The 14,485-nt window shown below is 41.6% G+C and overlaps 1 protein-coding gene across 11 annotated transcripts in view; it reads right to left on the bottom strand.

The window, feature by feature from the left end:
• Window positions 1-769: 769 nt before the first annotated feature.
• LOC131312334 (protein DA1-related 1-like) overlaps window positions 770-14,485 on the bottom strand; it is a 28,066-nt gene continuing 14,350 nt past the window's right edge. For all 11 annotated transcript variants that reach the window (XM_058340023.1, XM_058340029.1, XM_058340027.1 and 8 more), the window contains 9 exons: window positions 6,385-6,556; window positions 5,444-5,564; window positions 5,277-5,360; window positions 3,459-3,578; window positions 3,093-3,305; window positions 2,878-2,940; window positions 2,656-2,771; window positions 2,507-2,565; window positions 770-1,348 (listed from right to left, as the gene is read on the bottom strand). In XM_058340023.1, coding sequence (XP_058196006.1) covers window positions 1,020-1,348; window positions 2,507-2,565; window positions 2,656-2,771; window positions 2,878-2,940; window positions 3,093-3,305; window positions 3,459-3,578; window positions 5,277-5,360; window positions 5,444-5,564; window positions 6,385-6,556 — 1,277 coding nt within the window. In that variant the 3' untranslated portion in view covers window positions 770-1,019. The remainder of the gene's footprint in view (window positions 1,349-2,506; window positions 2,566-2,655; window positions 2,772-2,877; window positions 2,941-3,092; window positions 3,306-3,458; window positions 3,579-5,276; window positions 5,361-5,443; window positions 5,565-6,384; window positions 6,557-14,485) is intronic.

Here is a 14,485-nt window from a genome sequence, read left to right as displayed (position 1 = left end):
TTCAATCAACAAATATGAAATCGAAATAAACAAACTTATTCGAGTAAGGTGAATATTTACCTAATTACGGTCATCTGAACCTCATCGATCTCACTTCCATCGATGCTGATCAAATTCCCCATGAAGTCAGTGTACTCGGCGAATGATCACCGTTCCTGAAGCCACGAAGCTGTAGATCAACAATTGTTGGCCCATTTCTTCTCTGCTTTTTCTCCTAACCAAAACCCTAACCCAAGAATATGCAAAACGCAGAGAGAGAGAGAGAGTGTGTGTGTGTTCTCCAATCGAAGAAGAAATGGCATTGTCTGTGTGTAGAATTCACGGAGAGAGAGGGAGAGAGGAAAGTCAGTGGAGTACGTGTTCACACAGCAGAGCCACGTATTACTGCCAGGCTTTAGAAAGACGCCAACGCATAGGAAACTTGAAAAGACAAGCATACCCACCTAGCCAACATTAGATGCCCTCCAATTGAGGGGTAAAATTGTCCAAATCAGCCAAAATTGGCTAGCAATTCCAATTCCCAACTGGTTCTTCTTATAGAGGGTTAGGAAAACAAATATGATATGAAAATGATGAATGTCTTCCAATGTTTCATTATGACATGTTACTCTAGTTTCTCGGAAATACAAAATATAAATAAAACACGAATACGAAGTAATGGAAAACAATAACACATCAGACAAATTTCTTCTCCAATAAGCCGGATGCACCATCACGCCTAGTTGATGGAGCTTTCATTTTAGAAGAAACTAAGAAGGCTAATACTCCGTGCAATATAAAATCCAACTATTCCTTGTGTTCATTGTTTCCTTTTTCTATATATCAACAAGTATTAGAACATGTCGGGCCAATGTTAACGAGGTAACATAACTTCCTCATAACAATGTAGGCATATGTTGCTTATTTAATGAATACTATCATGCTTTCTACATTACAGGTTTCCATCATACAGAATTAATACAACAGGGTAAGTTTTCATTTTGAGACAGCAATGACCGACCAAGCATATCATTCCTCAATTAAGGAAAGCGTTCTGTCAGCCGAATATGGTCGAGGGTCCTTTTCAAGCCATACTTGAGCACTGCTTGGTTACCCTCTCTGAATCCTTCTCCATAGGCCGCTGAAGTATCCGACTCTATCTGGTGTTTAAAAAACTCACCAAGTTTCTTCTCAAATTGAGATCGTTTACCTTTCTTTGATGATGTGGAACTAGAAGAATATGAAGATGATGACTCCGAAGATGAAGCAACACTACTACCAGAACCAGCTGCAATCTCGGAGTCTAGCCACATATGAGCTAAAACTTGGCAGATACCTTCTTCCACATCAGGAGTTAGATTTCGGTAACCTACAAAGCACTCCAATAAAAAATTGATCTTCAGCATATTAGACAGAAAACAAAATGTGTTGTGAAGAAAAAGAAAATTATTTCTTTTGTTTTCTGTTTTCCTATCCATTCCCTTCCCTTAATAAATCTCCCCCCCCCCCCCCCCCCCCCCCCCCCCCACACACACACACACACACAAAAACAAACACAAAACCCTTAAATCTTTTTTTCTTTTTTCTTTTTTCTTTTTTTGAATATCAAAATACCCAGGCTCTGTAGCGTAAGATATTTTTCACTGAAGAATATTTTCCATGAAAAATGAGTTTGCAAAAAGAAAATTTTTGTTTATGTTTTTGGGTGTTTGGTTGATAGTGAAAAGTATTTTTCACAACAAAAGGTTTCGAGAGAAATCACCTTGAGTCAAGTTCATGTTTAGGCAAATACTTGAAACTACGATGTGTCTATTTTCCGCTTGACCAAAAAAAAAAGAAACTACGATGTGAAATTACCTCTCTCCCCTATCGCATACACATTCTTAATTTAACCCGAATATGAACCCAACTTTTTTTCAAATTTTTTTTATCCTATCCTATTAACTTGTTAAACCACCGATTGACCTACCAAAATTTTGATTTACATAACCCCAATTATACAAACACAAAGTATTTGCAAATACATACATGTGTGTGTAGATATATGTTTATGTAATATCTACTTATATCATCAGGATGTATGAAGTTCGGACCCCATTTTCACCGTGACATATCAATAGAGAAGAGATATCAATGGAGCATCAAAAGATTCAAAAGATTCAAGATGGGATTTTATATTACGATTAAGGTTGATTGTGAGGTTTGAGTGCTTTGACTCTATAGATTTTGAGAATGATAAGGTTGGTGGAAGAGACAAGGCTGTGGAGGAGGGCAATAGACACAAAGATATTGGTTGAGCATGTGGAAGGAGTAGAAAACCAAAAACTACTTGCGCCTTTCAAAGAGGAAAACATTTTCAACCACATGATATGACCAAAAATATTTTACATGGTAATTGTCTTTTGCCCAACCAAACACCAAAAAATAGGTAAAACAATTTATAGGAAAATATTTTTCGTCAAAACAAACGGAGTCTTAATCCAATCACAACCTTAAGGTACTATTTCACACAAATCAGAAAAAGCACCTTTGAGCCGCAACCATGCATGCATCATCTCGTGAGCAAGGATTGACCCAGTCAGCAACCTGCTTCATACAAGGGGTGTCATTTCACAGCAGAAACCAAAACTAGAGAATGAATTAGAATATAGATGAACATAAATTAACAAGAATTACCTAGGGAGGCCATACAAAATGAGGATAGCTGTCACTTCACAATGACGAACCAACCTATAAGGCTCTGTGAACATGTCTATTATGCGGTAGCCCCCAATCCTCGGCCTCCTTAAAATCTGATTATTTTGGTCAAATAAGTATGTATTGAATGAGTAACTACTTGTTCAATATAGTTAAGTCCTCAGAATCTAAGGATGAGATGTTAGAGAATTAGTCGCATACAGTGCTGACGATTTGTTCTTCTGATAGGCAGAGTCCTCTTGTTTCAGGCAAGTGATGATGACCCTACAAACGATAACAAAAATTGTGAATAATAGCTTCTGATTACAGTTCAACAGAACCTGTGTATTGATGTACATTAGATAAATATTGAGTTGCAACAATTTCATTGCATGAACCTCATATTTTTCCCATCTTAGAAGAAAAAAAAACCTCACATTTTTCTCTCCTTCCATGGCATCATTTAAAGCCTGTCTCTCGACCAAAAGTAATGGAATTTGCTGCTCCACTTTCATATTTAAGCCTTCATAAAAATCTTGTATTTCAAGGTAAAGAGGTTGGCACTCATGTGTATCCATGACTGCAGAATCCAGACACTCCAAACATAGTTTCCGACCATCATCAAGCACCAGATATCTCGTGTCACTTGGCTGCACATACAGGAAAGCTTTTAGAAACAATGCTAACAAAAGAAGCTTTGGTGATAATTGGCTAGCTACAAAGACTAATTGGGAGCAGTAATAACAATTTTCTGCATTTTCTTTTTTCATTCTTATGTTACTATACTTTTACCCCAAACTCACCTCCATTCTTTCACAGCTGCAACACCTAGGAGTCCCATCATGTTCATGTGTTGGGCAGTATTTTTGAAGCCAAAAAGGATGTGCTCTATACTCAATGAGACCAGCTGCATTTGTCGGTATCTAGACAAAGATGAAAGTTAGTAGAGATACTGAAGGCACCATATGGTTAGCGTTATAACAAAAACTAACACATATGGAAATATTAGTCTAAAATGTTCATTAATAACATGCTTTGGGTATTGAAAGATGTTAAGATTCACCACCTTGAAAAGTTGGTAATCATTCCAACTGGGGATATGCGTAAGAAGACTCACAAAAATCGAAGAACAAAGGAGATGAAAGTGCAAATTATTGCTTCGAAAATGACCCAAATTGGGGAGTTTCTACCTGAAGTCATATGGAAATATTTTCCTTCCATGTCAATCTTGAGTACCAAATGTTCACTATGAAGAGTACGAAACCTCTGATTGGCAATTAATCTTTCCCGATGAAAATCAATTAACCAACAAAAGTACCACCATAACAAAGGATGCAAATAACCTATGTAGCACGGATACGGACACGGACATTACAGGGGACACGACAAAAATAAACAAATAAATAAAATTTATTTTATACTAGTGCAAATATTGTTACATGTATATTCATGAAGCTTCAATATATATAAACAAGTATCATATATACATCATATTACACTTTCAACCCAAAATATTTGAAGTAATACACATTTACCCCCCAAAAATTAAAAAAATTGCATATTCAACCCTGGCCATGTCCCCATACGTGTCCCTCTAAAAAAATTAATTAAATTTATTGGACAAACCACGTGGCGTGTCTCATAAGTATTTTGCCATGTCCCCGCGTTTGTGTTGGACATGGGGCCTGTAGCAGTGTCGGTGCTTCATAGCAAATAACTATGACACCAAGTTAAGGTTTCACAATGTTGAGTATTGAGGTAAGACTTCGAGCTTCCAGTGCTGTTCTGGACACTATAGTTAATTTTCGAAGTGTTGATTGGGACCAGAGAATAAGCATAACACACAATTTGAATGTTAACACTTATTTCCAAGTGAAACCAGTGATTCTGTGCCAAAGTAGGTTTCATATTCCTATTTGGAAAAGGAAATTGATGCATGTCAAGAATTGCAGAGAAATATGCATCATTTTAACGGAGTGCCCTTCTTGGTTTTGTCATTTTTGTCATTCTCAAAGAAATTCCCATAAACCAGTCGTGCATCAGAATGCTATAAGCTCAAGAACATAACACAAGTACAGAAGATAAAATGTATCCTTTTTGGTGGAAAGCTTTTCTGATATTTATTTCTGTTATGTTTAGTTATTGACAAAATCTAGAGATAAAGTTTTAAGCAACATTGTGGAAGAGTTGAGGGCCTTGGGTCACTTTGCATTGAATTCCTTTAGCACCAATACCATTATTTTGCAGTCACTAGATGGCAGGGACTACTAACTTCTTGAAGATTTTAAATTGGCCACCAACTTTATGTTTTTCCACCCTGATGGCCTGTCAAACATTGTTTGTCAGAGAACTAAATTCAGACAAGGCACTATAGCATTAATTTCAATGCATAGTGCCCTACTTATTTTGCTAGTGAGATTTCGAAACAATACTTTTTCAGCTATTGACCAAAGTGAAAGACAGTAGAACTAGAACCCATGAATTTCACCCTCAATTATAGGAAATGGTCTATTGGGATTGCTTATATATATTGTCTGATAATTGAGATGTTCTTTCTAAACGTAATTTAAGAACTAATCTAGTATGAAGTAATTATTTCAAGATGGAAGGAAGACACTTACAAAGTTCTTGCAAACATCACATCTTGGGTGATGCTTCTCTTTATAGCAGGATTTATGGTAGGGGCGATTCTCAGACATGGAGAACTGTCAGGGAAAGCAGCCGAAGATATCAACCCTTTGCTGGGCAGTGGAAAAAAAATCAAAATGTGCTTTAACTAGATTTGAACCTCATAATCCGAAATTGGTAAATTGCAAGCATGACACCGGAAACATTCTGGGTGCCAAAAATTTTCCATGCAACTCAGGAATCGTCCATGACCAATTTCAGCATTGCAACCGGCACAGATCCTAGAATCAAACATCGTTCAAATAACACGTTCAGGTGTGTGCCAGAGAAGGCGTATGCTGCAGAAGGAAAATTTCATCTTCCAAACTGCTCTCATATTATGTAGTATGTGACTGGTTCAGAGCACAACTTTGCCAAGCAAGCTAACTCACTGTGTGACAAAAACTGGATGTTTTACTCCCATAACTAGAACACCTCAGTGTAAAGTCTACTAGTTCTACCATAGTAAAATACGTTGGATAACTTGATTGATGTTATTAGGGCCGCTTTCTAATATTTTTTGATTTTGGAAGCATTGGCAAACTAGCATGGTACTAAATCTTTGGTTTCTATGAGGTTTTAGCCTCAATTATATATATATGCCTCTCTAAGTGAATGAATCTTTGCATCTGCATGTGCAAAAAGTGGTTGGAAACGAAGGAGAACTAAAGCATAATGAATCTGCTGTTATACGTTCAACTTTGCTCTCGATTCTAACCATGTTCGAAATCAAAATTTGGAAAAAAGAGATGAAAGATCTACGTAGGTATTTCATGAAACTTCTAGCACATTTCACGAGGGTAACGGTGGCATAAGCACATATCCTAACATAAATATACTTTGATGTTGAAATTTTGACTTCCTTTCCAGTGCACCAATAGCTAGCTAATTAATTGACACCCTTATAGTTAAAGACTGATAAATGAGAAGAAACAAGTCAAGACAGGAGGCAAGAAAAGAAGAAAAAAATGTATATGGGTGCTAGCTTTATTTTCTTGCCGAACCAATGTAACGTAAGTATCACATTCAAATTCAGAATACTGCTGCAAGAAAACGATTTACCTGTACCCAGACTGAAAATAGTATGGGTAGGGTGGCAACAGATTTCCATAATCATATCTTGGTGCAGAATCAATATTCAGACTTTCTTGAAGAGCCTTGGCAAGTTGCTCATCTTCCTCAAAATGAGATTCAGTATCAGCATCTTTTTCTGGGTACGCATCAGTATCATCATCTAGTAGAGCAATAAGAAAACAAAATTAGAGTTACCAATAACAAATGAAAGAAAGCACCAGGTGCCTTCCCTCTTATTGAAGGCATGTTTGATTCTTCATTCAACTAGAACTAACGTCTACAACAGGCAACACAGCAAGGAGAAGATATAATGTGGCAATTATTCAATAATCAATATAAGAACCACCTTTCCTACGACTATATTTTGCACATCATCATAAGCTATGTACCTACAACTACAAAATGGTTTTTTACTGAATGTCAAGAAGTACTGTTAAGAAGCTCAATGTAATACTAACCCAAGGGACACATGATACTTCTTTATTCAATAGGTTAGATAGTATCTGTTTTCCCCTGGATGTTGAAGACACAAATATACTTCCTGTAGTAAGCCGGAATATCACTCTTAGTCCAATGGGCCTATTGGGCCCATGGCCTCCTAAGCCCACATGCAAAGGATAAGAATGAGGAGCATAGGGATTCCCTATCTGTTTGGGGGACAGCCAGGTCGGAGCCTTGGCCCGGGTCATGTTTAGAGACTGCAGTGAATCTCAAGTGCTCCAATATGAAACAAATCGGTACGGCCAAGTGGTGCCAGTCTTGGTCGACCACGTGGCATGGACAAACAGTAAACAATGAGATCGACGCACAGTACATGTACGGTCTGGCCACGCGTCGTCACCCAATACCGACACTTGGCGCCGTCCCCGACTGGGCGAGGGTAAGACTTCCATCGGTCGTTGGTACGGGTGTACGGGTCCAACCTAGTGCATCCAAGTAGCTCAATAATGCGCTGGTCAACAAGCTCAAGGCTGAACTACAACCTGGCTCTGCGTTCAGGCGGGGGTTGGTGGTCGGTGACATCACCTCGGCACGAGGGGAGCATGCTCCCTCGCTAACTTGGCCTCCAACTCCTCTATAAATACTATAGTTATAAACCATATGCTCTCTTCTCCCCTACTAAGTTTGGCTTTCCTCTTCTTGAGTTGGAACTTAGTCATTGGAGTGCCCGCCGGCAACCTTCGACCGGAAGGCACTAACCATTCACAATCTGTGCAGTGATCGGTAGAGGAAGAAGTGGGCTAGCAGATCAAACCCAAGAAAAGTAACCCAAATTTGAGAGAGTGAGGCCTAGATAGAAGAGTGAACACCACCCCACAATTAGTGAACCCAACGTGAAACTTCAACTGTTGTTCTTCTTCCTTCTTCACCTCCCCCTCACAGATCTCCTCACCTACCCCTAACAAAATGGTGGAAATCGACTTGAACCTCCACGACGTGCCTCTCCTTGGACTAAACACCCTGCCGAGCTAAATCCGTTCTGCAATGGCGAAGGTTAAGCCTTAGAGCCACACCACAGGGCCTACATCCGTCTTCTAGACCAACGTTTGGAGTCTAGAGACGAGATCTAGCGCTCCATGCAGGACGACCTCCGCCAGCTCAAGGAGGACGTCCAAAGACCAACGTACTTGAATGTCTTGTAGCTCATGTGGTTGGAGAGAGCAAACTCCATGCCACTTCGAAGAGCTGCATGACCGCCAACCAAAAAGATTAGCCAAGGACTGCCTGTCTCCCGTATGAGACGACGATCGCTGAGGTGACGGGGAATGACGCAGGAGGTCTAGCCCTTCGCTACCACGACGCGATGAAGAAATTCCAAAATGCCCTCCCGTCCACAAACAGCTCAGAGAGGTCTCAGTGGCGAGTACCCACTCGTGTTGTTATCCTCCTGACTCTAAGCTAGGGAAAACGTCTAGCCATGAAACCGCCGTTGACCGACAACTCAACAGACGGTTGAAAGAATGTCTGAGCGACCCACGTCGTTCGGGCACCAAAGCTGAACGTTGGAGAGAGCGTTCTGCCTGTGAGGCACATGACGGACGTTGTCATGGAAGGGAGAACAAAAACGGATGAAAGCCACTGCGGCGGCCACCCCAACGACGAACCCATCAAAAAGCTCGGATCACATCGCAATGGCCCCCAAGGTGTCCACTGAGACCACGCCCATCGACTGCCTAAAGCTGCGGGACAGGTCTCTCCGCCAGAACAAGAAAAAAAAATATGAAGGAAAAACCCAAGAGAAGCGGCAGCGGACCACTAAAAGACATCCTCCTAAACCAGATGGTCTCCTCACCCTTGACCGAGGAGATCAACTCGGTCATGCTGCCGGCTGGCTTTTCCCAGCCAAAATTCACCAAGTATGACATAAAAACTGACGCGTACACCCATCTGGTATAGTTCATGCAGGTTATGTTGCTGCACTCTTGTAATGACGCCCTCCTGTGCAAAGTGTTCCCATCAAGCCTAGGAGAACTAGGCCTCTTATGATTTGACCGCCTCAATTCCGGTTCAATCTCATGCTTCAAGGATCTCTCTAACTCCTTGCACCGGTTCGTGACTAGTTCGCGTCAAAAGAAGAACGTCAAGCACCTGCTCAACCTCAGAAAAAACAAGTCCGAGACCCTACGCAGTACATGAAGCGTTACTGGAAAAATTTTAACAAAATAAACGGTGTGACCAAAGTCTAGCCGTCACGTCCTTCGAAATGGGTCTATGAGGATCTCGTCATGGCAAAACCAAAAACCATGGACGAACTCATGGACCGGCTCGGAAGGTGGTACAGCCTTGAAGAGGCCAAGGCGGAGCACGTAGCAGTAGAGCAGAACCTGGTAACGAAGGGCGCCAGCAATCACGGGAACCAAAAGGAAGTCAACAAAGTGAAGACCGCTAACAAAAGTCCAGCAGCGGGTAAAAACGGTCCTCGGCCTTGGGAATACGAGGCGGGAAAGACTGTTTTCAACGACAATATTCTTAAGGACATCTCCAAGGAATCGTACTACGAGCGACCAACCAAGAAGCTCAGTGTCAGCCGCTCGAAACACCCCAAAGCCATATGCTCCTACCACGACGAACGGGACCGCGGCACAACCAGCTGTAAACAATTCAAAGCCTACCTTGAAAAGCTGGTGGCGGAGAGGCGCCTAGATAAGTGGGTAGACCAAGGGAAGACCCTCGAGAAGGCTCAACTCAACAACAATTAGAAAGATGACGATGGAGAGGTCTGCACTATCCACGACATCCACGGACATGCTAGCTCCTCAGTCGAGCATCGCCTGGAGCTCCAAATGGCGACGGCCAGAAAGGAGGTGATGTCTGTTGGCCCGGCACTCAAGAAAAGCTGGACCAAGGACCCCTAGACGATCTTTTTTTTTGAGCGAGACCTGGACCGCATGCAGCTCCCTCACAACGACGCTCTGGTCGTCATTCTCCAGATCGATGGTTGAAACATTCGACGTGTGTTGGTGGACCACATCAGCTCCGCTAAGATCATGTATTACTCACTCTTCAAGGAGCTTGGCCTTCCTGAGCTGAACCTAAGCCCGTCCAACATACCTTTGGTCAGGTTCAATAGCTCACCGGTATGGCCGATCTGACGCATCACACAGCCAGTCCGGACCAGATTTGTGATCATTCACACAGAATTCACAGTTGCTGACGTCTCGAGCCCTTACAGCGCCATCATCGGCCGAGCATGGCTGCACGGCATGAAGACCGTCGCGTCAACCTACTGCCAAGTGTTGCGTTACATCGGGGCGAACGGACGTCAAATAGACTTTCTCGGCGACCAGGTCGCATCAAAGAACTACCATGTGGCAGCAGTAAGGTGTAACAGTCCAAACAGGTGCATTGGATTTAGGTGCAGATCCAACCGGCATTGGAGGATGTCGGAAGAAACGAGGATGAGAAATCTATCGAGGACCTCATCACGGTGCCTGCAAATTTAGCCGGAGACCAATACTTCCTCGTCGGCTCTTCGATGGGGGACAACAAGGGAGAGAGACTTCAGTCCTCTGTTTCACCATATCAACATCGCTGTCATCTCGGGCATCCATCTCTTCAAAATCTCAAGCGGCTGGTCCTGTCTTGTGGTCGTGTCAATGTCTTACCATGTGAGTAAACACCATCATGTTTCCTTTCCCCCTAGGATAGAGAGACAAGTGTCAAGACCTTTTCATTAAGTTCATTCTGATATTCGGAGTCCTATCCATGTTTCGTCGCATACTGGTTTTCAGTATTTTGTTATTTTTGTGAATGATTCTAGAATTACTTATGTTTATTTTATGAAAGAACGGTCTGAGTTGTATGCCATTTTTAAGTCATTTTATCAATGAATAAAAACTCAATTTGATGTTCTTATTCGTATTTTTCGTTTTGATAATGCTCATGAATATTATCGTAATGCTTTGTCTGTAATCTTTAATGATCACGGTATTATCCACCAAACATCTTGTTCTCGAACTGCACAACAAAATGGGATTGCCGGACGCAAGTTGCAACATATGCTAGAGGTCTCCCGTGCTCTTTTATTTCAACAAGTACCCAAATCCTATTAGAGTGATGTTGTTCTTACTGCAGCATGCCTTATCAATCGTATGCCGTGTAGAGTTCTAGGGGGTCAGATTCCACACAATGTTTTGTTTCTTGGTCGTCCACTTCATCCACTACCCCCTCGCATATTTGGGTGCACATGTTATATTCATACTTTGGATCCAGGACGGGATAAACTGGATCCTTGATCTGTCCAATGTGTGTTTCTTGGGTATTCTCGTACTCAGAAGGGGTATAAATGTTACTCTCCTAATCTTCGTCGTGAATTTGTTTGTGCTAATGTAACCTTCAATGAGTTATTACATTTTTTTCCCGTCCACATCTTCATTGGATCCGTCTCACTACATACTCACAGCAATTCCATCTCCACCGCCGTTGCAGGTCTATGCTCATCGGTCTAAAATTCCCATCCCCCCTCCCTCTCCCCCTCCCCTACCACATCTTCCACTGCGTTGCGAGATCCGGACATCTCTCCCGACTCTCTTCCCATAGCTCTTCGCAAAGGTACTGGTACTTGTACTTGTACTTCTCATCCCATAGATCATTATGTCGCTTATGCTCACTTATCTCCATCTCTTCGTGCATGAGGATGAAATGTCAGCCCTTCATCATAAGGGCACTTGGGAGTTGGTACCTCTTCCGCCTGGAAAGACCATTGTTGGGTGTTGTTAGGTGTTCACAGCCAAATATATCATCCTAATGGGTCTGTTGGGCGCTACAAAGCACGTTTTGCTGCCAAGAGTTATACTCAGACATATGGTGTTATTATGCTAAGACTTTCTCACCAGTTGCCAAACTTGGGTATGTTCAGCTTCTTATCTCTCTTCCGGCCAATCTTTGATGGCCCCTGTTTCAGTTGGATGTTAAGAATGCTTTTTTGCATGGGGATCTTCAGGAGGAAGTTTATGTGGAGCAACCACGAGGGATTGTTGCTCAGGGGGAGACTAATCATGTGTGTCATCTTCGAAAAGCATTGTATGGTTTTAAATAGTCTCCTAAAGCTTGGTTTGGCAAGTTTTGTGACGCCGTTCTTCGATTTGGCATGCATCGATGTCAGTGTGATCATTCCGTATTTTCTCACATCTGATCGCAGAAAGGTATTATTGATAGTCTATGTGGATGATATTATCATTACTGGCGATGATCAGAAAGGCATTGATGAGTTGAAAGGTTTCTTACAGCGTGAGTTTCATACCAAAGACTTGGGAAAATTGCGATACTTCTTGGGTATTGTAGTGGCGCGATCTAAAGATGGCATTAGTTTAACTTAACAAATGTATGTGTTGGATATTCTGGAAGAATTTGATTTGTTAGGGACTAAGCTTGTTGAGAACCCTATGGATCCCAATGTCAAACTTTGTATTGATCAGGGGGAGTTATTTTCAAAACCGGAACAGTATCACCATGCCCGCTTGGTTGGTAAGCTAAATTATCTTATTATTGCATGCTCATTGCTCGGACATATCCTTTGCCGTCAGTATTGTGAGTCAATTTATGTCTGCTCCTTGCCTTCCACAATGGGAGGCTGTTGTTAGAATCATGAAGTATCTTAAGGCACATCTAGAACTTTATTTTTTATACCGGGCTAATGGGCACTTGCATGTTGAGGCATTTACTGATTCAGATTGGGCAGGAGGACCATCCGACATAAGATCTACTACAGGGTATTGTGTCTTTTTGGGTGAAAATCTTGTTAATTGGAAGACCAAGAAGCAAACAATGGTTGCGCGATCAAGTGCAGAAGCAGAGTATCGAGCAATGGCCCACATAACATGTGAGGTTGCATGGGTACACGCTCGTTTCTCGAGGAAATCGGATATGAGGTGAAACTTCCTATGAATCTATATTGTGATAATCATGCGGCAATTCACATTGGCAGATATGTTTACTAAGTCGTTCAAGCCACGGTTAGCTAAAGGTGTGATAGCTACTCTGTTTCTGTCTACAAGAGCTCAATTGGCAAATATGTTTACTAAGTCGTTCAAGCCACGGTTAGAGTCATTGTGTAACAAGCTGGGACTTTATGATATCTATTCTCCAGCTTAAGAGAGAGCGTTAGAATACTTTTAGTCTTTGTCCCACATTACTCAGTCAAGTATTGTAACAGCGTATCTCATATTATAAATAATAGTTATTTGTGTTCATTAACACTCTAATCACTTTTCCCAAACAACATATACAATCTATACATCTACTTGTATACGTTTAAACCTCTGTAATCTAAAATATTAGGTTTTTTTTTTTTTGGATGTTTAATTTGTAAGGTTGCTTTCTTTTTAACTTATACAAGTCTGGAACTTATTTTGATATTTTTTTACTTTTCGTAACTTTTTGTTGAGCTTCTTGTCGTAATTTTTGCGATTAATTGTTCGTCTCGACGAGATGAATCGGAAAAAGTACAAAAGTATGGACCGATGTTTTTTTGAAACGTATGGACCAATGTTGAAAGAATTCAAATAAGACGATACTTTAGACAAATAAGACAACTATTTGACACTTTTTCCATCTTTAGTGAACTTTTTTTTGCTTTTGGTCATAATTTTGTACTTTCTAGACATCTCTCGTCGAGACAGATGAATAATCCAAAAAATATCACACGAATCTAACAAAAATTAAGAAAAGACGAACAATACACACAAAACGAAGAAGAAAATCAAAAAGAATGCACCCTAAATTTGCGTTGATCATTTCAGTTATACGAAAGAAGCCCTAGAAATGTGCGCGAAGCTCCTCGAATCAAATCCCGAGTAAATCACGGCTTGGAATTGCAGAAAACTCGACGTCGAGTACATCGTTAGTCATTGGAAATGAGAGAGAGAGAGAGAGAGAGAGAGAGAGAGAGAGAGAGAGAGAGAATTTAAATCTTATTGAATAATGAAAGACTGAAAAGTGGTTTGTTAGCTACAGGAGGCGAGAAAGTGGGTTTCAACATCACAGTAGTTCATTCTTGTGAAGGGGATGAGTCTTTTAATTTTAACCCATATTGAACACATTTTCCACCCATTTTAAACCCATGTAGATATGGGTTTTATTTGGGTTCAACCCATTATTCAATATGGGCGGGGCGGGGCGGGGCGGGGCGGGTTGAGTGGGCAGATTTGGGCGGGTTAAAAAATATGGGTTAGGATTGTCACATCAAGTTACAACTATAGAAAAAGTAGCAACAATTTCGCATTGTATAGTAGGCCGAACGAATTAGCTCGGACCACGTGCTCAACGGACACGGACCGGGGCTAAGCCACGGCTGAACCTAACGTCGTCAAAGCCCGAGCTCGGCGAAGCCCGAAGCTCAGATAAGGATCTCACCTCACTGCTCAACGGCTCGGTCAAAGTCAAAGCACGAACAGACGACTTCATCACGTCTCTCTGTCTCCCCGAGCCGTCCGCTTCCTGGCTCGGCCAAAGTCAGGGCTCGGCCACTCTCAATGCCACATTTTCCCCAAACCAGGGGTACGGTTATGCCAAGAGATAATGATTAAAGCACATGAGGGTGCCAGCTCACCCTAGAAATGGTTATCCAGCCTTATCTCTGACGTCGCGA

The sequence above is a fragment of the Rhododendron vialii genome, chromosome 13a, assembly GCF_030253575.1.
Source record: "Rhododendron vialii isolate Sample 1 chromosome 13a, ASM3025357v1".
Lineage (NCBI taxonomy): Eukaryota > Viridiplantae > Streptophyta > Magnoliopsida > Ericales > Ericaceae > Rhododendron > Rhododendron vialii.
This window is presented reverse-complemented; position numbering and strand designations above follow the sequence as displayed.